This window comes from Nylanderia fulva, unplaced genomic scaffold, assembly GCF_048542155.1.
Source record: "Nylanderia fulva isolate GAGA-0341 unplaced genomic scaffold, ASM4854215v1 Scaffold18, whole genome shotgun sequence".
NCBI lineage: Eukaryota > Metazoa > Arthropoda > Insecta > Hymenoptera > Formicidae > Nylanderia > Nylanderia fulva.
This window is the reverse complement of record NW_028190055.1, coordinates 2284254-2312088: the sequence shown is the minus strand read 5'-3', so window position 1 is coordinate 2312088 and position 27835 is coordinate 2284254. Positions and strand designations below refer to the sequence as shown.

At 36.9% G+C, this 27835-nt stretch overlaps 1 protein-coding gene across 1 annotated transcript in view; it reads left to right on the top strand.

Moving 5' to 3' along the window:
* The window catches only part of Phlpp (PH domain leucine-rich repeat protein phosphatase), a 67662-nt gene that overhangs the window by 21993 nt on the left and 17834 nt on the right, over window positions 1-27835 (top strand). The window contains 3 exon segments of the mRNA XM_029322351.2: window positions 1839-1973; window positions 8553-8788; window positions 27644-27801. Coding sequence (XP_029178184.2) covers window positions 1839-1973; window positions 8553-8788; window positions 27644-27801 — 529 coding nt within the window.

The window sequence follows — 27835 nt, the reverse complement described above, 5'->3', positions numbered from 1 at the left end:
CATGTTGCCGGGTTTCTCGTCTGTAATTTCCCGCGGAAACTTTGGTCCCCGAATTACGCCAAATGACAAATATCATTCACATTTTTCACGGAGAAAATATAGATTCGCCTCCGAGTAGATTCAGCGCTCGATTTGCTTCAAATTATCAAAAGATAGGAAATTATGTATAATATTCGAAGCTAGATTTGAAAAATGTAACAGAGATTTTAATCCAGGATTCAACTGTCCATACGTATAATCTCATTTTTACGATTTTTCATTTTAAGCGAGAAAGTTTTGTTATCGTCAATCATCATAATTTTAGGACGTATATTTTTTTTATTTAATAAAATTGCAGGATTTAAATTCGCGCATAATAAATTGCTTTCCCTTTGAAATCACTGAAAATTGTGGCATTTTCTAACGCTGCAATAAAGCCGCACGCACGCTGGCTTTAATAACCGCGCACGATTTATTGGATTTTATCACGGAGAAATGGCGAAACGGGCAAAGCTCGCAAGCATTTCTCGCCAACGGCGACGTGGCCCGATGTTTACAAATTCATAAGTAAATATCACGCTGCCAAGAATATAATTATTCGTTTTGTTCCCTTGTTTTGATAGTCCGCCTTTTTTGCATATTTATGTTGACACAATTGGCTTCCATATATCGATCTTTAATAGATTTTCTAATAAAACGTTCAAAATTGTTTAAGCAAAGCAATTTTTATAGGAAATTACTATAGTAACTATGATTACAAACGCGATAAAGCGAAAATAATTTCATTTTTGCTTCGTTGGAAATAATAAATTACAATTTTGCCTTGCGAAGAATCAAGAAAAAAAATCCAATATTACCCAATTATTATTCGGAGAGATACTGCTGATAACTGGTGTATATATGTATATATAGTATTGTACGACAGACAAACAAGTTGAAAAAAAATATATAAAAACTGCGATCGCGATATAACGTCGGATATTTTTTATGAGCCGGCTGTGATGATTTTGCCGATTCTCCAGAGCAGTTAAAGGTCTATATCGCTACACAATGAGTCGAAAAAATAACATTTTGATTCGCGTGTGTCGCGTATGGTCTGCAAAATTCCCCGGGAATTTCGCATCTCTGTTTGTAAACGTAACTCAATTTTCTCGCACGCCGTTTGCCGCCGCATATGCAATGAAAAATTCCATATGCCGCAGTATATAGGGCAGTTTTGAATAGAGTCAGCGAAAACTCTCAGGGAACGATAAAGAAAGAAAAATAAATATTTTACGACAAGTTCATATATTTTTAATCAATTCGATCATACTCATATAAATAGAATATAATTTAATGTAATATATTTTAATGAATTTAATTTTTATTTTTTCGTATTATCTATTGTATATAAAGCATATAAAAATATAACTATTGTGCACACTTTTCATTTTCTCTAAAAAAAAAAAATGTTTACTTAAAACTGAAATTTAAAATAAATGTTTGCCGTTTATAAAAAACAATTGTGACTTCAAATTCTCCAGAGAATATAAATATCTATCAAAAATTTATACAAATAAATACAAATTTTCTGATACGAATTATGTATCAATATAAGAATGATAAAAAAATATATATAATATATATACCTATATATAAAGGTTAAAAAAGGTGCAAGATTCACAATATGAAACATAAATTCAATTATTTTTCAACTAAGTAGGCTCTCTCTTTTCATCGCGAGTTTCGTGTGAAATCGTAGCAGGACCTCAATCCTTCCATCCCGAAAAGCGTGACGCGTATCTAAAAGGCGTCATCTAAAGAGCGCGTTGATTAAAGCCATAGTTACTAACTGCTCCATCTCTTTTTCCTTTTGCCAGGACCAGCATCGCCATTGCCAGACCTGGCGGGATACAGCCGCTGCGGTTACACTCTGGTGTTAAAGGGGTTGGTTTTTCCCCAGTGGAAACGGCGACCGCTGGCCGTCATCGGCTCCAGACTCTTCCTTTATCCGGGTAAGTGTCCCACTCGGAAAACCCTGCCAATCTCTGAGATAAGAGAATTCAGAACGAAAGGAGGCAAGAGCGCGGTAGATAACGTCCACGCGAACGAGGTTAACAATCCCTGAACGCCTATCGGAGATTAGGAATTATCCGACAATCGTATCTGTCTCCTTTCTTCTTCCAAACAGGATTCGTGAAAGAACTCGTGAAATTAGCGCTCGATGTAGGAAAGATCGAGTTTTGCGGATTTACAGCGTCGCGCTCGTAATTGAAGAACTTTATTGCTTCAAAGGAGTTGTTTTTCAGGAAACAAGCGAAGAAATGTTTTTTCACATTTTTACATCAATTTATAAACTCCGAAGTAATGTAATAATTTCCAATATATTATATCCGTTATCGAATATATTATAAGCGAAGAAAAGATGATTTCCTTCAATATTAAGAGATGATGCTTATCTACGATTCGATGTATAAATTAACATATATCGAGGATCGTTCCGCAAAATCTTTGAGCTGCGCTTATGTAAACGATCGCAAACGGCGATTCCCTTAGGGAAGATAAAAATGCCGGAAAGGAAAATATCGCGAGATCAAGATTCCCCTTTTCCTCCCTTCGCTTCCGACACCTGAAACATCACGATTTATCTACGTTCGTCCCTTATCCTTCCGTCGGAAGGATCCTGTCACCGATCAGGATGCGTGTCATGGATCAAGAATTTCTTCGGCCGAAGGGATTTATCTCGCCCTGACGGGCAATTACCGTCGCCGAACATTCAGATACGGCGCATATCGTTATCGTTATCGTTTCAGAAAAATGACGCGTTGCCTACGAATTGTATTTATAGCACAGATACGTAGGTAACGTAGTAAAAGTAAAAATGTTGAATTTCAATTAATATCTTTAAATATAAAATATATCTAGTATATGTGCAAAAATTTAAATCGCGCCTTACTAAATAGATTTACATTCTCAAGATATATAGCAGAATAAATAATATACTAAAAGACTCGCTGTGGTATGAAAAACTTTTTTAAAAGATAAAAAAAATAGAAATATAAGATTGTATATATATTGCCCTTTTTTATACCATAAAATAAAGATTCGATCATGGTCTGAGATTTACGAGACGCCCATTTCACAATCGGCACGCAATATCATGTCGCGTCCGTCCATACGAAACCATCTATTGATTCAGACATTTCCGGCAAATGACAACGAAGTTGGACGCGACTTTGCCGAACGTGACCGGAATCTCCTCCGCGTAGTCGGGGATCGCATTCGGCATTTTCCAGGCCATAAATGCGCGCGACGTCGACGACAAGATGGCCAAGAGAGAATCCCGCGTCGCAACAATTTCTCCCTTCCCACGTGAAATGACTATACGTTTCCACTCCGTCCGGCCGCGAACAGAAATACCCGCGAAATTTCCACCTCGCGATTTTGCGCGATTTTTCACTCGAATCGCGCCATACGCGCGAATGTTACCCGAATGGTTACGCGATCGATATTTCATGTGCCGGCGCGTCTATTGACGATGCTGTCAATTGACGACGCTGTCGAAAAGATGTTGAATTGTTTAACGCGAACCTATTGAATCTGTGTCGCGCACAGAGCGAGTTATTCGTGATCAGTGCACAAATTTTTATCGAACACACCCCGAGCCCGTTATTTTTCGATTTTATTCATTTTATTCAATTTTATCTGAAATGTATTCTTTTCTTTCAACATACATCACTTTACAAAAGGAAGGAAAGTACATTTTGTTTTATATAGTATCAGTGACTCGGTGTCTCTATTGGAAAAAAATACTCGCTTTCTTTTCAAATAATTATTGCAAAATTGATCCGTTTATATAGAAACAACAGAGTGTTTTAATTATCTATATGGATTTATAATTCTGAAACTACAGATTCCTTCATGTTGAAGTAACTGCTTTCGCAGCGTGCTATTTGCATAAGTTTGTACACAAGGTACAGAATTACATGGCAACGTGTAATTAATAATCTATTTTGCGGGAACAAGAGAAAAAGAGAAAAAAAGGAAGGAAAGAAAGAGAGAGAGAGAGAGAGGATAAGAATAAACATTTTCCTTTTCGATATCGTACAATCGCTTCTTCTTTCTTTCCTCTCGAAAATCTTTTAAAAAATTACATTAATATTTGGAATTCATAATGTGAAACTTACAAATTAATTCTTTCTCTTCGTGATAAGAGATATCTAAGCACTTTGATTTTTATTAAAATCAATACTACAAATCTACTATTATTTCAAGAGAGCATATATAAAAGCTTTTTAAATTTTAAGATGAAAAATAAAACATGCAAAAAGTATTATAGTTTGAACAATTTCAAATTAGCTTCTTCTTTACATAGATTTATATCAACGATAATATTTTTAATCATTAATAATTTTATTGTCGCTAGTAAATTAATAAATCAAGGTATATTTATAATTCGACCAATATTAGCTATAAATTTGTTTATTTCTTAAAACGTTTCGACCATCAGATTTTGATCCTTTTCAATTTGGAATAATAAAACAATAATTGTAAATCATTCTATATATTTAAACATTGTATTATTATATAACTTTACTTGAAAAGAAGCAAAATCTGATGGTCGAAACGTAGTAAGAAATTAACAAAATAGCTATAGTATCGATCAAATTATAAATATACCTTGATAATATTTTTCCACGTGATTATGAACTGTGGAATTCGAAGCGAGACATAGGAATTGACATAGATACTGTTTAAATGGCATTTCTGTTTGAAAGGTCGATCGGAATATTGCATAGGGACATTGCTGACGATCGACGGCCGATTTTAACGAGCGTGTCCCATAAACGTCCCACGTCAGTCACGAGAGGAAGAAAGGGAGGAAAGGGCCGAGGGAGGGTCTTTTGGGAACCAAAGGCTTGATTAAACTCGGGATAGTCGTGGTAACAGGTGTTCGCTATCGCGGACCCGTGCTGAATCAACAGCGAACAACTTCGGACCCGGAACGGGTCCTTTCTCTCAGTCGTACTTCTCGGACATTGTCCTCTCTCTCTCTCTCTCTCAGATTTGTATCCAGCAAACGTGACGGAAGGAAGAGCATCCGTGTCATCCCCGACCGGACAATCCTGATTTCGGCATCCGCGTTCTCCCAGTCACGCATCCGAAAGAGTTTTCCCATATCGCACCGACGTTTCTCTATATTGGAGCGATTCCATTCGCTTGACGATTTTACCATTTACTCCAAACTTGAGAGTCTGATAAACTGGACTAATTTTAAACGACCCATAATTTGCAACAAAACATTCGAGGCAGAATTTTACGTGCCGCTTTTAATAATGAATATGTATATATGTATATCTAGTTGAATATATATATATATATTTTTGCGCGATTTATAGATTGTCTAAAAAAACATGTTTTATATGTAAATATCGGAATGTAATTATCGGAATATTTTTTTATATTATATATACATATTTAATAATTAAAATATATGATATTTTGCGTGATATAAATGAAAATTGAACTAGCATGAAATTTCACTGCGCTTTCGGGCGACGCAAACATTTAGGAACGTAAAGGAGATTGATAATTTCTCTTAAACGCTCTTCTTCGTTACTTCGAGCCACCGTTTAATTTATCCTAACAAGCATTCACCGATTTCGCAGAAACGCGCGTGGACATCGATGTACACACCCTGTGCATCGCTGTTAGGAAATTGCCCGCTGCTCGATACGTATCTTGCAAATGAAACCACAATCTAGCATGGACTGTAGAATGGTAGCTATTCCGGAAGTTGGTCAGCCTCGCCGGCATTTACTGATTTAAGCTGCGGCCACCGCTGGCTTCAATTAGGAATTGCCCGAAATCCTACGATTCGGAAACGAATATTCGGCAATCTCTCTCCTTGCCACCGGATATAGGCAACCGGAAGTTGTCGCGCTGTGAATTTAACACCAGTCCTCTTATTTATGTCAATCTTTGGAAAAGTATCTTGGTAAAGTCGGAAATTTCGGTCGCAGAGCCGAAGATGTTGAAGAGAAATTAAAATCGTTTTTCTTCAAGTAATACCTACGTACGATCAAAAAATATATTCATGTATGTTTAAATGTTCCTCTTGAGATTTTTAAATATTTAAATATCTCAGGAATGTACCTTTTTACTTCCTTCACATTTTTGTCGCATAAAGAGGAGAATGTAAGTACCTAACTATTTAATATATATATATATATATATATATATATATATATATATGTATATATTTGATGCGATAAAACGTGAATAAACCACATTTCTTTGTATACCATATTTTGAGAGAGATTTAAATATTTAAATATCTCGAGAGGCATTTAATGATATATGAATACATTATATTTGATCACGTGGATTGCTTGAAGAAAAACGGTTTTAATTTTTCGCAAACCCGGAGCTGCGCTTTACTGTCTCCTCTAAGCATTTATTCTATTCGTGTTTTTACGTAAAGTTAACAAAACACGTTAAACTTGTTAAATTCTAACTTAATGAGCTGCTAGCAAGAACTTTCCGGGACGTCTAGTTTTCGAACCAGAACGCAGAAATTAGTTGCACGGCAGTCTCATCGAGAAACGATGCCAACCGCGTGTGTGCGCCATATAGCTTAACAGCTGTAACAAAGTATCGTCGGCCTGAACTGTTTTCCGACGCTTTGCACCGCGATTCACGAACAATGGGAAAGCGCGACTGTTCAGTCCGCATTCCGTAATAACCAATATTGCGACAGAGAAAAAAGGGAGGCGGATTTCAATTCTGTCGGATAAATTACTTTAATTAACATACCGCTTGTCGCTTTGTGTATCAGGCGAAGCCTGAGAATACACACAATATTTGCGAGAGCTAAAAATATGGTTTTATGTAAGGCTAAGATTGGATGATCTTTAATATTGTGATGATGAAACAAAGAAATTATCCATGTATCATCAACACATAGTAGTCTTTACTATTTATTATTATTATCATCAATAAAATAGTTGTGACAATAGTGTTAAAAAGAGAGCTAGAACGATAAATGTTTATATAAAATATAACTTGAAAGATTTCACACATGACTATAAGCATCGAGAAATCTCAAGGCTTAACGAGTCACTAAATCAAACGTACAAATGACGATCTTTTTTAAATTCCTCAATAAAAGGGAGAATTCTAGCACGCTGATTCGATAATCATCAGGCTTACTTATTATATCACTTATTGCTTGACGGAAGAACGCGGCGATATTTTTTATCCGTCCATCGTTGCAAATAAATAAGTTTCGTATCGGATCGAAGCATTTTCGACATTTCTGTTTTTCTCCAATAGCCACGCAAAAATTCGATAATATCCGATGGCGCTTTGTGTCTGCGAGAACCGACACACCCGGTGATGAATGTTCTCTGAAAGCCGACGCTGTGGAATGTAACGGGCCGTCATCGGAATATCAACGACCGTGCGGCATTCTCGGACATAGCTGAACGTAATTAGACATCCCGCCGAGGGCGGGAGATATGGAGTCATCCTTTCGCCGCGTCGCGTCACGCTTAAAACGAAGGGTTTCGGAGCTAAAATGCGTGCGGATGTGTCAAAAATCACTGCTTTCGCCCAAGAAACGATAATTAATGAATGCGATAATTAATTAATTATTAATGAGCGATTAAGGGAGGCTATCGATATTTTAGAATATCGTCTGATATAAGACTGATGTAAAAAGATTCTGAGCGCAATTAGACATTCTGCTGAAGAGAGATATGGAGTCATCCTTTCGCCGCGTCGCGTCACGCTTAAAACGAAGGGTTTCGGAGCTAAAATGCGTGCGGATGTGTCAAAAATCACTGCTTTCGCCCAAGAAACGATAATTAATTAATTAATTAATTATTAATGAGCGATTAAGGGAGGCTATCGATATTTTAGAATATCGACTGATATAAGACTGATGTAAAAAGATTCTGAGCGCAATTAGACATTCTGCTGAAGAGAGATATGGAGTCATCCTTTCGCCGCGTCGCGTCACGCTTAAAACGAAGGATTTCGGAGCTAAAATGCGTGCGGATGTGTCAAAAATCACTGCTGTCGTCCAAGAAACGATAATTAATGAATGCGATAATTAATTAATTATTAATGAGCGATTAAGGGAGGCTATCGATATTTTAGAATATCGACTGATATAAGACTGATGTAAAAAGATTCTGAGCGTAATTAGACATTCTGCTGAAGAGAGATATGAAGTCATCTTTTCGCCGCGTCGCGTCACGCTTAAAACGAAGGATTTCGGAGCTAAAATGCGTGCGGTGTGTCAAAAATCACTGCTGTCGCCCAAGAAACGATAATTAATTAATGCAATAATTAATTAACGTAATAATTAATTCATTATTAATAAGCGATTAAGAGAGGCTATCGATATCTTAGAATATCGATTGATAAGAAGATTCTATTTACAATTCTCTCTACTTAAACATTTTCTAAGAAACGATGCTTTCAAACGTCAGATATATATATATATATATAGCTCTACGCCGCGATCGTACGTAGTAGCAATTTATCAAAAGGACTGATAAATAATGAGACAAACGCGTTTCCCGCAGCCTGTCCAGAATCGCGAGCGGAATGGATGGAGCTGGGCGGAGGCGGCGGCGCGGTGTGCTATGCGCCGTCACGTCTGGGCAAACTCGTTTTGCGTGTCACCGGGTTTCCCAGGGTCACTCAACAGTGCCACGTGAGCCAACACCCTGAAGAGAATCACCATCGCGAGACCAGGCACTTGTATCTGGGCTTCCATCATCCCTGGGATCGGGACCTTTGGAAAGGCTGGATCAAAGAGGTAAGATCGCTATTCTTCCGCGAGAGATCGAGCGAATTTTTCGAGATTATTTCTCATGAAACATACATATAATATAGAGGAAGATACCAGAGACGCAGTCTTCGAAATACCAAATTTATTTGTCCGATAATTTATTCATTTTTATTCTACATTCATTAATATTTAATATCTTCGCGCGTACCTGTCAAATTAAAGCACTGCTTTCCCCCAAAGGTAATCGTAGGCGTTATATATCAATTTAATCTATTTCGACATGTTTGGAAAAGGGATTCGATAAATAAACACAGGGAAAAGATGCTCTCGCGGTGGCGCGTATCGAAATAGGAACAGAGAAATCCATTTTTCAAGAAGCGTGTGAGAGTATCTTTGGCACATATAGAGTCGATATTCGCCCGACAATTTCAGTCGCCTTCAAACTTGAGCCTCCCTCGTCCTCGTGAGCTGAAACCGATTCTCGGGACTTTTCTTCGAGAACACACGTTACGGCGACTTCCGGACGAGAAAACGAGGCAGATTCCCGTACAGAAAAAAAGGAATCCTTGATTCAAGTATATTTTTATTCTTGAACGCTATTTGATTGATTTAAGCATAGAATGCTCTTTGTCATCACAAATTTTCATTTGCCTTAATAATAAATAAGTTTGTGTTAAGTATATTTTATCCTTAAGATATATTCTTGTTTTAAAAATCATTATATAGTAAAAACAAACTTAGTCACATTTGAATTAAGAATTATATCGCTTATATCCGATGCTCACTTGTCCTTGCAATATTTGTAAGTAAATTTCAGCTTCAACCAAGAATATTTTGCGCTTTGTTTTAAGGATAAATTATCCTTTATCCAAAATTATTTATATTTGGCGCTATTATAAGGATAAAATATACTCGAATCAAGGTATATTTGCATTCTTTCAAGGATACTGTTTTTTTTCCGTGCGGAAAACGCAACGAGCAGCTCTCGGACAAGCTGAATTTCGCACGACACTCTGGTAAAGATAAGCGCGGAATCGATATGCATAAAATGCAGAAGGGTCATGTCGAACATATGTGTAAACAAAGGGATATATATCGAGGATTTACGTAAATTTTGCTGGATCCTCACATCTTTGTGCATCCCGCAACTTTGTGCACACACCCTCTCCTTCGACTCCAATAACCATCGAAAGAGAAGCTCTTGCGCATGTAAATAGGTCATGCGGCGAGTAGATAGGTAATATTCCGAAGCATACCGACCGCGTATCTGGAAAGGAATAGGTGGAACGTCAATGCGGCAGAGCAGCAGCGGGCAGAGTGCAACATGCCGGAGAAATTATGTCGGACAGGACACGGAGGAAGAGGTACGGGTGGTTTCCGATAATGTCGTTACACGTCGACGCGATGAATTAGAATTGCGTCGATTGTCGGCTCGCGCCCGATGCAAATGAGAACAAACGTAGGCGTCATTTTCATCAGCGTCGATGGAATTCACCTAAACAAAAAGAACAATTTCCATCTACGCGCTACGTTTCGCATCGCCGAGAGAGTAATTCCGCGATCGAGTATATCGCTATATCGAGGGTATAATTCGCTCTTCGAGAGCTGCGTGCCTCTTCGTTACGCACTCGGTTATTCAATAACCGTTGCCTGTAATGCATCTGTGTCTATAATTACAAACGAAACGTTATATAGCGGAGGAGAGAAGCAGCTCTTTTCGTCCCCGAGATTTTATGTTGTACGCGGCTTAAACTTTCTTTTTTTTTTGTTTTTAATACATGCGCTGCAGATATCATGTCGCTGTCGGTCGATTCTTCAAAGGGCGTTTGATTAAAGCGTCAGCCAGAAAAGTCAAAGGAAACTTTTCCCTCTCTCTCCTACTTCGTGTCTTCTTCGCGAATCCGCGAGTGAAAAGATCGGCGAGGGATGCGCCAGGTCGGAGTTGAAAGAAGAGTCGCTCGGGGACGGATAGCGAGAGGAATCCAAAATGATGCAAACATTGGCCTAAAGGCACATCCTGAATATGAAATCACGATGAACAAACTTCAATATCCAAGTGCGGGAAGAGATGAAAAGGGATAAAGAGGCTGGGATAGATAAGGGACGAGAGTGTACACATCCTGCCGGACGTTACAACCGGATCGTCGTCAGCATCCGACCGCGAAATTATCAGTGATTCACCATCGATCCCTCTCGAAACCTGCCGACGACGACGTAGCGGTTAGAGATAGGATTTTCCGTAACTAACATAACGTTCTATGTGGTTACTTCAAGCCAGAACGTATATATTTCGAATCTCTCTCTCTCTCTCTCTTTTTCGTCCGAAGTGCGATCGAAAGGATCCTTTTTCGAAAACATTAAAATATATGGTGCGCACACGGAGAGAATTTTCTCTTAGAATTTACCCTGAAAATCATGGTAATCATGAACAATATGGTATTGGAAGAATTTTATAAGAATTTCTTTGATTAATATTTATCACAATAAAAAATATTAATATGTACATCGTAAATTTTACTATATACATAGTAAAATTCATTGAACATATTTTATATTTTATTGTGATAGATATTACTATTTTTATTGTGGTAAATATTAATCAAAGAAATTCTTATAAAATTCTTCCAATACCATATTGTCCATGATTACCATGATTTTTAGGATAAATTGTAAGAGAAAATTCTCTCCGTGCACAGACTAGTTAGATTAGAAAAACTATTTTCCAATTAGTTACGGATTAACTATTAATTACGGATTTTCCGTAACTAACATAACGTCCTATATGATTACCTCAAGCCAGAACAACGTATACATTTCGACTCTTTCTGTCTCTCGTCCAAAGTGCGGTCGAAACGATTCTTTTTCGAAAACATTAAAATATATGATACGCACAGACTAGCTAGACTAGAAAAATTCGGAAGAAATATTAGAGGGCACGGATGAAATATTCACAAGCATACATTAGAACTCTATATGTTAACTGCGAGCTCTTAAAAGAGAAGAAACAGATAGTGAAAAATATATTTACAGAACAGAGCATCTCTCGCGGCTGCTTGACAGACCACTTGTCGAGAAAAGCAAAATGTGTATATAAAGGTAACTTTACTCTGCTTCCGACTCTTCTCAATCCGGACACGAAATTGATTTAACGTATATATTATTACTGCATACAGGCATAATGAAGCGCACGAATTCGCCAGGGTTGCAATAATTGTCAGGCGTCGAAGTTGAACGTGACGTCGCTCGAAACGCGAGATCATGATTCGGATAAACACGTTGCTAAATATTCAGCGATCACTTGTACAAATACGAAATGCGACCCATCTCTCTCTCTCTCTCTTTCCCTCTTTCTGTCTCTATCGCTTCCTCCCTCATTTCCCTTGAATTATTCAACACGCGTAGCATTTTGCCGCTTTTCTCCATGACGCAAATGCACCGTCGCCTGCGAAACACTATTATTGCATCGACCGGATGCATCGTGATCGCGCTTAATCCATCCGTTGAATTTTCCGCTAATGCATTGTTGCGCGTTGAATGACGGGAATTTCCACAAATCGCGGTAACGAACTTTTGACAGCGAATCTTTTCCTCGCTATTATTTACTTCATTTCTATGTCATCGACTTTGCATGCAAAAATATTTTTATGCAACGCGTATCAGAATTTTTTGATGGAGAAGATCGAATCTTTATTCTCTGCCATCTTCATTTTTCTCGTCTTATAAATTCTAATTGCAATTTGCTTATATTATACAATGAATTATTTATATATTCGCATTATTAATTATATTAATATTATATTGTTATATGTATATAATTCGCAATTATATATACCTATATAAAGCTTTTTAAACGTAAAATTTAACAATAGACGAGCAAAAGCAAAAAAATACCGATTACAAGACAGTTATTTATTGTATGCAATATTTATTGCACAAAGAAGAAATTGATTCGCATTTAATCCGCGTTTATCGTCGCCTTTTGTTTAATATTCGTCGGTAGAACGTACTCAAAGCGTCAAAGCGAGTCATTTTCAAGCACGTGTCAGATAATGAAACAATTTCTTGAATGCCGGGTGCCAATGACACGATCGAGTGGACCGTGACGTTTTGTAGTGGAAGCGTCATTATTTGTGTAATAGAAGCGGAGCGGTTTTAAATGAATGACTCTATAACAATTCAGTTTGATACATCGTATTTGTTGCCGAAAGTATTGACATTTTCTGTCTGTCGAATGAAACGGCTTATCAACAAATATCCCGTTTTTTTATTCTCAAATTATTTTCTTTGAATAATACAATTTTTGTGCGTCCTAAAATAATCACTTAAATCCACTTATTTTTCTTATCGTATAATGTAATATAAAATTGTATTATTCCTAAAAAAAAAAGAAAAAGAAAATATTAATAGAACAATTTTTTGTATATTGAAAGTAATATTTATTGACAATTTCTCTCAATATTAAAATTAATTAAAGCACAAAAATACTTGACAGCACTTAATAATTTTAAATTCCAATTGATATCTGAAAATAAATACGTGACGAGAAAATATATTCTAATTTAGAGAGAGAGAGAAAGAGGGAGAAAAATATCCTTCAATATTAAAGCTATAATATATGTATGTCTATCCAATTTACCATACATCTCAATGTAATTTTATAAAATTCTCGATAATATAAGAGTATCACGGTTAAATGAAGATAAATGGATTATTATTGCAAAAAAAAAAAAAGAATCGAGATACTAAGAGCGAATATAATATTTGAAAATTGGAAGCTCGTACACGCGCGCGCGATATAGTTGACCTAGTATATTAAATTCTCCGGGTTAAAAAATCGAGTTCGATTAATCGCGACCGACGTGTCCGCATATTCGATTACGCTCGCTCGAGGACATTCTGGTCATGATAAATTTATCGCGTCGTGTTTTGTTTGATGAAAAACAACGGGAAAAATGAAAACTAAACAGTTGCGGTTTCCATGCAGTATAACGAGAATGATACCTCTCAATCTGATTATCCACGTGACGCGTGTCAACAGGACGCACTGACCGCGAAGCAACATTGCGCAAACGTTGCTGCATCTAGTTTGCGTGTTATCGTCTCATTAATTAATCGTAGCGTATCTACGCTGGGTTTGCGACTGAAATCGAACATCGGCGACGATGAGGTATCCACCGAGAGTATCACGAAGTGTCGTGGAATTATCGATGATATTCGCGCTTCATTCTTCCCTTCGATTTGCGATCAAATTTTTAGTTCGTCGAAAAGTCCCGGACTCTCCTTTCCATGTCATAATTTTTGTATCGGCATAAAATAATAATCCTGGATACAGGTACAGTTCACCCGTTACGTATTACTATATACAAAAACATAATCCTCCTATTATTTACAACTGTTATTTTATCCCAACGCGCTCTCGGATGCGTATATGAAAAAATAAAAGTTTGTATCTTTCTGTCTCTCGCGAGGTGTATTTTACAATATATACTGCAAGTTTTTAACACCGCGTCCGCGACGATACACGTTTTAATGTTTGACGCAACTGCACGCAAGAGAGATCGATCTTTATTAGAAATTCCGTCGAAAATCAATCTACGTCCGTCGAAGTTAATTTCGCACTGACGCGCGACTCTCTCTATTTATCCAGAAAAAAGGGCGTTTATATATACATATATATTGATATGCGAAAAGTGCAATCCGTTTCGCTCGACGATAATGTAGCAGCGCGGCATTAACCGGAAATTATAAGAGGCTCAGAAATGACAATGAATTAGCGAGAATGAGAGATCGTCGTGTGCGATCAATCTCGCAATGCTGCTTTTCGCGACACAAAATCACGAGCGACAACGAGAGAGATTAATTAATGCCAATGATACGGTGCGTGTGTGGGTGAGGATCAAATCGCATTCGGCGATGATTCGGTTATTTATACGATAGAGGCGCACATAATTAATTACTTCATAAATAAATTAATAAAACGGAGAGGCGATAATTTTGTTTCAATAGTGTCACTTATGACTGCGTCATCAATTTTTAAAACAAATATAATAATCTGGAAGAGTCAATATTATTTGCGTTTGATTATTCAAAAGACGCAAAAATATCAAGTAATAAAGTGTTTTATTTTACTAAATAGGACTTGATGAAATATGTGATGTCTCGATTCTCTATGTGTTGCATTAAAATTCAATCTGTACTGGATTTTATTTATAAAACTGTGTCAAGAATCTAAAATAAAAGTTGTTTTTTTCAAGTAAAATTAGATTAATTAAGGTTGATTAGAGATATACTTTGGATTAATAGTTAAAGATTCTCATTCGAGATTGGACTAAAAATTAATCTTAAAAGTTAATATATAATAGTGATTTTCTCGAAATTTTTTCTGAAAAAGAAAATTAATTTACTAAAAGAAAAATTTGTTATTAAAATGAAAACTAAGATATATACCGTATATTGTGTAATATAATATATCTAAAGGGCAATTTATTCACTGACCTGTGACTCAAGCAAAATTCAATAATTTTACTTAATTAATTAATTAATGGGAGCCTCGATTATCTCGTATCTGCATAATATATGTATTATCAAATATAGCAATTCAATCTTTTGTATTACGCTATTGTATCTGCTTTACAGGTAATGAAATAAGGATTAAAACTATTCGCGCTTTGATTCATCTATGAATATTACACGGCCCATCGATTTCCGTCGAGCCGTTTATATAGACATAATTGAATCAATTCGCTCTTTAGCGTTATTACGCGCAATTAATATCATATATATCATAGTTTAATTTTTGCCATAAAATCCGCTCTTACGCGCGTTTGACTGAGATTTCTCACCACAAAATTCCTGTCATTCCTGATATATAATCTATCCCGAATTAACTTCTCGCTGCTGCAAAACATAAATCATAAACTTAACGTGACGATATTATAAAACGCGAGCGGTTTATTTCTTATCTCGTAAATTAATCAGATTTCACGGTTACGGATCGTTAAACGTCAGTAGGATGATTCGAAGATTTTTCCTTCTTTATACGAAAGATATTTATTCGCACGCGAATTCTCGTGCATCCAACAGTTTTTCGCTGCGAGCGCAAAGGTAAGGGAATAGAATAACGTGGAAGAGAAAAATCGAGCTCGAGAGATAAAAGCTCTGCCCTAATTTCTCACGCACTCAGAAAGGGAACTGCCCCTGAAAGAAGATAGCGGCGGCGATTAGCCTTGCGAAGTGTTCGAAATTAGGGCTGACTGTTTTTAGGCATTTATCACTGAGACCCTGCGGAGAAAAGCCGGAAGATCTAAATTGACACATTTATTATTCGAGCTATCGATTAAAAAATAATATTGCAGACAATGTGGTAGTTTATACATCGTTTTTTTTTTTTTTTTTAATAATTAACGTCAAAAAATATAATTTTTTTTATACGCATACAAGTATCGAAATAAACTATTATGAACTGTTTCAAAGAAGCGATTTTTTCATTTTTGAGTCGATTGTTTCAAATAAAAGAAATAATAAAATAACTTTTTTGTGAAAATAAATTGTAAATTTTCAATGTGCTTTTCGCGAATTTTGCTTAGATTTGACAGATCGCGAGAGAACGAGCAATATCGCCATGTGTGTCTTATATCACATCTCGCGATAATGTTATCTTCTGTCACAATTAAGTGAGTTACGTTCGATGCTACTCAAAGCCATCTACATCGCGGAAAACTCGTTTGGGAAGATATAAAGTTCAAATAGCGATTTCAAGAGTAAATCCCCGATTGGACCCGCGAGGTCTGCGGCTCTCCTTGAAATCCACTGTAAATCGCGAAAGTTTCCCCTTAATCGCTGAAAGGCACTTCGGAAAAGTTGCCAGTTACAACACTCGCATCGCTATTTTCGTCTTTCCTTGTCCATCCCACATCTCGGATTGCTTCTCAATCATTCTTTATAAGAGACTGTTCGGATATTCCGAGCAACCGAACACCCATTACGTTTGTTTCCACAAAGGCAATAAAATCAACTTGCTTCCTAAACTCATTTCAGAAAACTGCGAAATTTGTAATACATACTAGAGGACGACTGAGAAAATAAGAAACAAGTCGGATAAATTTAAAGTGAAAAACAATTCTTGGCTTTTATCGTAACTCGTCTCGCTAACGAGAACAACTGTAACTTGTAACTTGTAAATAAATCCGACGAGAGAGAAACGTACGAAGTAAAACATTTCCTTCGATCATTATAATCCATTTAAATATCTGTTCGATATCAAGAGCTGATATTTCTTTAGCGTAAACAAAAAATACATTTTTCTACCATTACTTAGAAAAAAAAAAAAATCCAACGCACGCTCCGTTTTTCGCGCCGGTAATTCGTGTTTTTTGTCAAAGTACGTTATTATTTACTAGTTTATCTTGTTGTCAAATCCCCACCTTTCTCTTTGTTTGTCGCCTCGTCCCGTTTTCGCTCTCAAAAGATCTTCATGAGAGTAAACCAGCAGCGGACGTGCGTTCACATGAATTCCGCTTGTTAGTCACAAAGGGGAAAACACGCCGAGGGCAGGCGGAAACCCTTTCGCCCCTTTGTTTTCGTTTCTTTTGTTTTTTTATTCGTCAACGAAATAGTTTCCAAGGGCCTGTAAAAGAGCGGCGCGCATATCTATCTGCTTAGCGGATGACTGTCGTCAAAGCAGAATTCTTATTAAGGTTCCTTATATTAAGTTCTCGTACTTGCCTCGTTACGAGCCTTAGCCGCACAAGCTCTCTCATCTGAATTCATCAAATTTCGCCGAGGAAACTTGAAGTCGCGCATTTTTTTCCGCAGCGCAACGGCGCATTAATTATAATGTTGTCGCTCGAACTATCACAAGAATCACCTTTCAACCCAAAACTCACGGTAAACAGTTCTTATCCTATTCACTAAAGATTAAATGGGAAGAGACGCCGAGCTTTTCCGGATGGACACAGCGATGGAAAAACACCCGGAAACTACATCTTGTGAATTCCGCGCAGGAATTCTCAAGAAAAAATTTCGCGAACTTTGGTATTAGCCAGAAAAGAAAGAGAGAGAGATAAGGAGAGAGGAAGTAGAACGAGAGAAGAAACAAAAGGGGCATCTCGTTCCACCTGATTTTCCAAATCCTTCTGGAACAATGTAAGATCCATTCAAGTGGAAAAACAGAACATGGCACGCAGGAGAAGAAAAGAGAGGAAAAAATCCGCGAAGACGATAATGATGCTCTCGTTACGGAAAAATCGACCAAGTTCACCTTATATATACCGGGCCTCCTGTTAACGAGATCACGCGATAACGGCTCATTAAACGCGGTTTCTCATGAAGAAACGCTGCAGGAGCGGCCGGAAAAGCATTTGAATAATTCTTCGTTGTTACGGATCGAAGAGAGAGAAAAAAAAGGAGAGAATAATAAAAATACGACGATGCAAATATCGCGAAGAAAAATATCAATGTTGCAAAAGCGTACTTTTTTTCCACAACAAAGAAAGATAAGAAATAGCGAAACGACTTGTTGCGCGATAAATCTGCGAAAAAGAGTTTACAGAGTCGGAATCTTCTTTATTTTAATGAAACGCACAATTGCTTCGCCGCCGGCAATTTGCATCAGAACTTATATCAGAGCGTTTTGCGATTATTAACACTTTCGGAAATTACACTCGGCAAAATTGATCGGTTTCTACAAGACAAACAGCTACGTCGACTATCACTTTCCGGTTCATTGGACGAGATTAACGCGTTTACGATGCTGATATAGATTGTGTTCACCGCGATTGTCTAGTTAATCTTTTGAAGTATATCGACGCGTATTATAGCATTGATAATTGCACATATTGAACAGACATTGTTGTACGCTTAAAAAATGATCTTTTTTACTAAAGAATTATAATGAAATGTATAATCCTCTGTCAAGTCGAGAAAAAAAATTAAGTACATTTATCCCCATGCAAATTTAAATAGCTGTTAAATAAGCACAATAATTTTCCTCGTGCAAACAAATAAATTATTCACCTGCATTTTTAAATGTTTGCACATTTAAAAATGTCAATAAATACATGTGTGTGTAATTTTAATTATAATAATCATGAGATTTTTTAAAAATGTAAATATTCTAATTATTCAAATAGGTACGTAATTTCTATATATATGTCTTTATGAAGAAGATAAAAAAGAAATAAATATTCACAACACGCGATGAATATAATTTCTCTTTCTTTATAGAGTAAATATATTCATTTAAATATAGTTTAAATATTTAAAGGAATTGTTTAAACATTAACAGTCGAGACGATTTTAAAAATCCGGATTATTAAAGCCAGTTCCGAGATTGTAACACTATCTTTGAAGAAACGAACGAGTTAGATTCGAGTAAGAAGAAATGCTACGTTGATATGGCAGAGCTCTGTGGAAGAACTAATGTAACGATGTATAACATTTTAATTGCATCTTCCATATATAACAATTACATGGACATAATAAAGAACAGAAATAAAAAATCAAAAAAGAAAAATTATCATGAATGCAAAAAAAATAATAAAAAAGCAACAATAATATATAAAAATAAAAAGAAAGTTTACAATCCAATAATAGAATAAATGGCGACATGGAAATATGAAATATTCCCTCATGTAAATTATTTTATAAAGACGATTTTAGATCCACTATAATTGACGAAAAAATTTGAGACAGAATTCTATTTATAATTTTATGTTAGAAACATTTGAAGAAATAAGATATATACATATATGCACACATTAAAATATTGAATACATCAAATTATAAATAGATTTCCACCTTAAATTACGTCGCAAAATTGCTAAATTTCAAACGAGTTTAATAAATATGTATATACCTTAAAAGGAAAAAATCAGCGAATAATGTACGAATGATGAACTATTTGTTGTCGAAAGATACAATTTGCGTTCGTGCCTTTTTCTCCAAACGATTTCGCATCTCGTCCCTCTATCCAAAAAGTCGAGCAAGATTCATCTTCTCGCGCGATCTTTCCTAATCGACCAACCGATAGATATCATCCACCCTCGTCAACCTCCCTCTGTGAAAACACATGGCAATGTATTTATCGAACGCCCGGGAGAAAAGAAAATCCTTATCGCGTTATTCAAATATCCTCCTCGGCGCGCATTTGCGATCGCGCGTGTATCAAATATTCGCTCTCCTGTCGCGGCAAAAGCAGAACTTTGGATAAAAGACTCACGGTGTGCAACGTAACATATCCCCAAGACGCTTCCTATATTTCCGCAGATCCTTCCTATATATTCCCTTCGTTCGTAAATTACCAGGCAACGCGATATCGTCGAGCTTCGTCCTTATCTCGCGTTTTCGCTCGTGGGGGTGTAACTCTCGCGAGAGAGCAAACAACGAAACTAGAATTGGAGTTTATTAGCCTTAACAGCCAGTCATACGAATCATGATTGTATATATATCGGTATAATTAGGCTCCCCACGACTATTACTGCGACCGAATGGGAGGTTCGTGCGCGGATCCATCCGATGTTTATCGCGGGTGAAATTTAACGATCGGGCGACTCGATTCCAAGTTATTATTACATTGTTACGTCGTGAAATCATATTACGAGAGTTACGGACCGACGCGAGCGTCGTATACGTATACATTATATATACATACGCTTATTCCCGGGATTATACGTTATCCAACAGCTTTCTTTCGCCTTCAAATGACTCGTTCGATCAGAAGTAAACTGCGGAATTTCGCCTTAACGAACGTTGCTCGTTCGAACAACTCGAGATTGGATCGACACGCTCGGCCCACCGTGAAATGCAAAACCGAGGCGTTCCACGGCACGGTTGAAAAAAAAAAATCACGTGGCCATCGTCGCGAAATCGCCGGAATGAAAAGGGTACAAAGTGCCGTTCGCAGGTCCCTGCAAAAATGGCTTTTCGATGGAAAGTTGTCGGGCGAGAATCTGCGAGAGATGGAAAAAGTGCACCGAGGAAAAGGAAAAAAACTTGGTTCATCGGCGATTAGAAGAACGTTGATAGAGTCGGCCAATTTTCTACGGCACGCGTAAGAGCACCGGAAGTTTAATTGAAGTTTATTTACCGCGCGATTTTCCTCGATCGCGTCGCGAAACTTCTGCGCGAGAACGTTTCGCATTTTTTTTTTTTTTTTTTAGATTTGAAAAACGCGAGCCCCTTCGTGACGTTTCGCTGCGCGCAAAATATGTGACAAATTTTGGGACGTTGCTTAGTTGGATAAAATATGTTTTCAAAATTATTATTGATGATTCGTTCTTGCACGCGAGGATGTATCGTGCGTGTTTCGATGATACGTCAACTCGATGAAACTGAAAAATATGTGTGCGTGTCGTTGCTTTAAGCTAGACTTGCCATTCACCACGTCCAAAATATTCCCAATCCGAGCAGATGCTATCTCAGGATGCTGTATATATCTCGTGCATGCACATATATCTCGTGTTGCATATGATACACTCTCCAGTTATATATATTTAAATATATTATTTATCCAGATATAAAAGGACAAGATAGGGTGGCAGAGCGAATTTCAGTCGATATTTTATAGCAAGAAAATAAATGTCGACAAGAGGAAACATATATTCTCGGAAAAGAAGCAGAAGAGAGAAGAAGCGCACACCGTTACATGTGCATTCCAACGGTACGCGAAATTGATCATCAAATTGGCTATTAGGGAAGTCTTCTGGCCGAGTCTCGCAATGCGTTTCCGTAATTGAGAAGGGAGGAAGGACTCGAGCGTGTCTCGCCAATTACTTTTATTTCGATCGCCATCGCGGTAGAACGCAATTACGCTTGGTAATACTCGGAAAAATACGTAAATTACATTCTTAGATTCTCCTCGATATTTTTATAACTTTAGATTTCTGAATTCCGATTTCTCGAATTACCGTTAAAGAACCTCCTTTCAATCGCTCGCGAATACGTAACTCTGAAATGCTTGGCAAACTTTGCATTTTTTTTTTTTATATCGATAATTGAAAAATTAAGTTCGCCTTTTTTTAAATCCTAGCCCCTCTCTCTCTCTCTAATCTTCTCTTCTCTCCTTCCCTAAATCCTTTTACATTCGGAATTCACAACGAGATCCTACATCATTCTCTCGAAGCGCACTATCTCGGAACCGAATAGATATATCTGTACATGTCACAAGTAGAGTAAAGTCGGAGAGGTCGAGGATTTCTCATTCGAATGTACGTGTATCTATATGCGTATGTATATATACATATATATATATATGTGTGTGTAACTTTCCAACGGTTTTGAACGTCAATGTCGGAGCAAGCAGCACGTGTCGTTCTCTCGAAGCTAAGAAAGCCCAAAGTGTCTAGCAGGAGTAAAAATTGCGCGTTCTAAGCACCTGAGCGTGCTCTCTTCCGCTTTTTATGTAGTGCAGGACACGCGACAAGCTCTTCGCGCTACTCCTCGCAGTGACGTGCCAGCGGTAGTCGCGAATAATGCTCCGTATCCGACGAACAAAAACGGGGTCTGCGCGCGCGAACCAGAGTGTCTTTTTCGATCGTTTTTGTTTTCGGAAAAAGAATCAGTTCGCAAACGTGGGCACTTGGTGCATTCGAACCATACCCCGCGATTCGGGTTCAGTTTCTCGATAGCAGAAAATTATCGTCGGGAAATTGGAGAAATTAAGACGCCAAAGAGCGACGTTCATTCTGGATGCCGCGACGGTATTTCCGTAAAGTTTTCATTGAGTTATCGCGGCGAGTACGTACTTTCGCAAATTTTTAGCCCGTCAAAGGATTCAAAGCGTAATCATGAAGATATTTCATATTAAAGATTAAATTTAGTTTGTTAGTTATAAGTTAAATTTTTTTTAATTTTCCAATTTGCAAAAACTATATCGTATCTATATTACACGAGTGAATAATTTCTAGAAAGATTACTTCAAATTTACTAAAAAAAAAAGCGAAATAATCTGTACCGTTCTGATCACAAGATACGAGGCAAATAAGGGTGCTACATCAATTTCCGAAACACTTTGTACTTTCGACTTCAATAAAATCGTGCACTTTTGCATTCGATCTGTCACATCGAATTTAGCGACAGCCGCAGAGAGATAAGCGGAATTGTCGCGCATGGTATTGGCAATTAAATTAAAAGTACGAAACGTCAAAGAAGCTTTCGAAAGTGCGTTTGAATATCACGTTTCTCTCTCAGCACAATTCCAGAGAAATTAATCGGAATCGGATCGATTGTGGTCAAAAATTTTTAACCGTCCGTGTGGAAACCACTAATACGCGGTTGTGCGATAATCGATTAAGCGAAATTAATCCGACTTCGTGTGTAGATGTATATTATTAAACAAACCGTAAACCGCCCGTGATGCGTGAATTAATATAAAAAAAAATTGCGGTCGAGTGAAAATCTGCGAGGATATCATGAAATATTTATCTATACGTACACGATAATTATATCAATTATTTTGATAAAATTAATAATAATCGATACAATTTTCTATATTAAATCTTATAAAATAATAACGTGTTAACAATTGTGATTTATAGTTTATAAAAAAAAAAGATACTCTCATACGCAGATTTTCATATTTTGTATAAAAAAGATAATATTCATTAATAAGCAAAGACAGTCCAAACCCTTGAAAATGATACTGAGAATCTGTACCACGCTTATCTCGCTTTGGCGGAGATTGGTTTGACGAAAGTTTCAACTCAGCGTTCGATATTGCCATCCCAACTCGTAATAAAATTTATGACAGTGCTCGAGGTGTTTTTACATTGGAAATGTCACACTATCAATGATAAACGTTTTCGCTTTAATTCAACTGAGTTTAGTCGTGCTCCGACCCAAAACTGCACTCGGACGATGAACTGTCGAGTATTCAAACGTTATATTAATCCTTCCAAGCCTCGCGATCAGGTAATATTCTATCCTCGACAGTTATTAAAATATACGTCTTTTAATTTAAATCACTTGCTGATGATCCGATCCAGAGACGTACATTTATAGAATGAATCAATAAATTATCATTGTTAAACGCGCCTGACTCTTAATAGTTCATTCTCCTATTAATTAAACATTCAAGACCAGAGTCTAGACTTTGCATTTTTTAAAAAGATGTCTTTTATAAAATGTATCTATTTTTTAAGACTTTTTAATTCAAAATTATCAATTTATTGTTTTCAAGAAAATAAGTTGATTTTATGAATTAATTCTTTAATTTTGAAACTAATCATTTATTTATAATGCGTCGATATCGTTTATCAAACTATGATTATGAGACAGTCATGTATTATTGATTAGAATTAAAAATAGCTATAATTTTAATCACCAACTTTCCTAATCGCCTACTTTTTGTCTCTAATCCGTGCATTCGTTTAACGGTTTACATTATTCTGATGAATTTATTCCGAACGGTACGCGAATTCGCGCGTCCGATATATATATATTAATAACAGTACTCGCTACTAATTATATATCTTATAATAATCTTCGCGTGCGCGTTACGTCGTATCTACATATTTTACAGTTCATCATTTACACCCTCGATCGTCGGCCCGATCTGTCACGAATACTTATCTCCGTTACAAGATCGGATTATCCCAAACTATCTTCAGATTGGCATTTTCCGATAAGAAAAAAAGAATAAAAAATCTCGAATTGTTAAATAAGTGATTCTCATTGGGAGGAGACCGGATTATCACGGATTCTCGCTCGACTGACACATCAGTATCGTCGACCGGTCGCGAACTTTTCCGACATCTCCGGGAAAGTTACTTTCCTCGTTAGCCACCATCGACGAGCGCAGACGATCGAGAAGAGATACGAAGAGAGCTTCTTCTTTCCTCCTCCATCTTCGCCAAGTTCTGCTCTATACCTCTCTACGTCCCTTCACGGTGAGCTAAGCGCGTCCGTTAGCTGGGAACGTCGTTTCGTCTCGTTTCCTTCTCGTTTTCACGCCATCGCCGTGTCGACCAGCCGATATAGACCGCCCGGCGAGATTTTCTTCACCTACCCTTTTCGCTCTTCCTTATCTCTAGTCTCCGGTTCTCCTCGTCAAGGAGAGTTCCAAGAGTTCCGGATCGAATGAAAAACTCGAGGACGGTCGAATGAATTCGAGTCGCGATCGGAAAGTAGAATCAGGCCGAGTTCCGATGGGAAATTATTCGTCGGGAAATTGATGAAATCGAGATAAAAAAAGTGGAATTTTCATTCTAAGAAGCCGCGCGCGCATACGTAACATTCGAATAAATTTTATTATTTCGATTCTCGAGACCGATTTTTATTTTTTTTTTATTTTTCTTTCTTTATCGGAAAATGTCCGAACGTCGAAAAAACAATTGACTCCGAGAGGTTACGAAAATAATGCGTATAAGACTATATATATCGAATCTGCAGGATGTAAAAGCACTTTTCTGAATCTGATGCATCGCGCGACCGGAAATTAACGCGGTTGTCATGATGAGACGATCGTGTTCGCTCACTCGCGACTCGAGACTTTCCCGCGATATTGACGGTATCTTGTACGTTTTTCCTCGTATAATCCTATTTTCCTCTTCATCTACGGTGCTACTTTCCCTAATGGCGTCCCGAAGAAAAGGTTCGCGATTATCACGGCAAACTGCATTATCATCAAACAAAGAGTTCTCATTTTCTGATGCGAATCTCAGCGCTAAGAAGCTGTCAAACTTCAAAGATTGGTCATATTAAGGATAATAGTTAATAATTCGAGAATATGGTTCAAAAATCATAACTCATTCTTTAAAAAAAAAATACAAAAGCTCAAAAAGCTTATAAAATAAAATTTTTCGCTCGTTCACCTTATTTTCAATGAAGAATAAAAATATGATAAAAATTTAAATGAGGTTTAGACAAAAATTCCGGAAAAATTGAAAGTCACTTTCATTTTTCGTGACGAAAGTTGAGGAAAGTCGGGGAAACTTTTTTAATGATAGTGTTTCGCACATATCCATAAATGTGTAAATGAAAACACTTTTGATAGAATCATTGACTGCGATAAAATAATACACGAGGCTATCTGTATTTTCATTTTCCATTATAATTTGATTTGACGCACGCGTTCTGCTTTCTAACGATACTTCCGCAGCGGAGATTTTTCCGTCGTATTGTTTTCGGGAGCTTGGCACGCGCGATCGCGCGGACGAAATCTAACGTCGATAAGAAAGCTCTGACTGACGTCTTCATTGTTTGGCTGAAAGTTCACCGTCCGGACAATGAGGCTATTCGTAGCCGGCGCAACAAGCAGAACAATACTTGTCGGCACAAATATTGCTCGTGCACCGTCGCTACTTTACGCCGGTTTCTTACAATGAAGTTCAATGCGGCTGAATGTATTATGAATCTTTAATCTTTGACTCGCCCGACGATAAAACGCACGGTGCAACTTAAGGTTTTCTCAGAAAGATACAGCGTGTAAAGAATGAAACGCAGATTGCATTTTTACTCGGCACGTATATCGAGAATAAACGGACGCGAAATAATCCATTCGACGCGATTTAAATTATTTTTGAAGATAAACCTTGTTCAATTCCATTGCTCGTTTACATTTAAATGAAATTTTTAAATTTTGTAAAGGATAATATTTGATCGTTTGTCGTATTTTTATCGCGATGTTATATAATCCCAACTGAATTTTATATTCATTAACAAATGATTAATTTAAATTTTATCGGTTTTAAATTTATTACAGATTTCTGACCAAAGCAGAGTTTGTTGTGTGGCATATAATTTATATTTCCATATATATAAAAAAAGCTTATAAAATATACACTATAAAAATACATAATTTTACATAAATCTTTTTATTTGACTATGCGCTACATCGCTCTACTTTAGATTTGCGAGTAGTCCGCGTTTAACTTGTACGCATTCCGATAATTGCGCCACATTGATTGGCCATTTTATAATTTCGAATACGCAGGAGAGGACAAATCGTAACAACGTGACATGAAATTATAACGTTAAAATTTATTTGAATGTTTGTTTCGGCGAGTGCAGACCCTTCACGTTTGATTAATCATCGTGCCGTGAACGCTATTGTTGAATTATTGATTCGTTATTAAGCGAGATCCTTCTCTCGTCTCTACGCTAACGAACGGATTGAGAGCAACTATTGCGCTTGTAATATACAAAGAATTGCAAGGGAACAAGAACGTCATTTATATCGCAAAATCGGCATTAATTAAAATAATGCGATTTACATTTTAAAGGATCGAGAGTTTCACGAGAGACGATATAAAATTACATGAAATTAAATGCGAGAAACCAAAGTGAGCATTTTTATAAGCAAATTTTGATGAATGGAACTCTTACGTTTTGTAGAACGAAATTATGTGGTTCATATTGCGAAGGACAATTGCATCGAGATGCACCGAGTATGTTTACGTTAAACAATTAATTGTGCACTCAATGAGAAAACGCGCGTGTTCGCGTAAAAATAAGTGGCTGTGCAGAAGATGCAGAAGGTGCGTATCAGCAATTTGATCGCTTGATCATGAACGACTGTGACAGGGACACCATAGACACGGACTCCTTGGAGTTCGAGGTAAATAACATAAGTCGGTTCATACAAATATTGCAGCTATAATACATATGTATATCTTGGCTAGCAATAATATAATCCAGCTAACGATAATATAAGCTAGCATAATTACATCTCTCTATTTACGTAAGACAAATATTTTATTTGAAATGGTTAATATTGTGTGATATAATATTACATATGTATAATAATTATATATGTTTCAATATATTAACATAGTATTTTCCAATTAATTATTCGCTCGATAATTTGTAGCATAATAGAAACCCGAGAAATGTTTTAGATCAATTTACTCAAGACATTGTAAGACTTTTTTATACTTTTACTTTTAGGCTACGCAGTCGTCGCCATGTCCGAAACGATTAGATTTGAGCAAGGGGGGCCTGTCAAGAGTACCTGAAAGTACGATTGCTTTTCCAGCGATAGAAGAGCTCGCGTTAGGGTGGAACCAATTCCGTAATGTCGACAACAATCTAAAGCTTCTACACAGGTATATATACTATACACATCTATACGTTCTCATA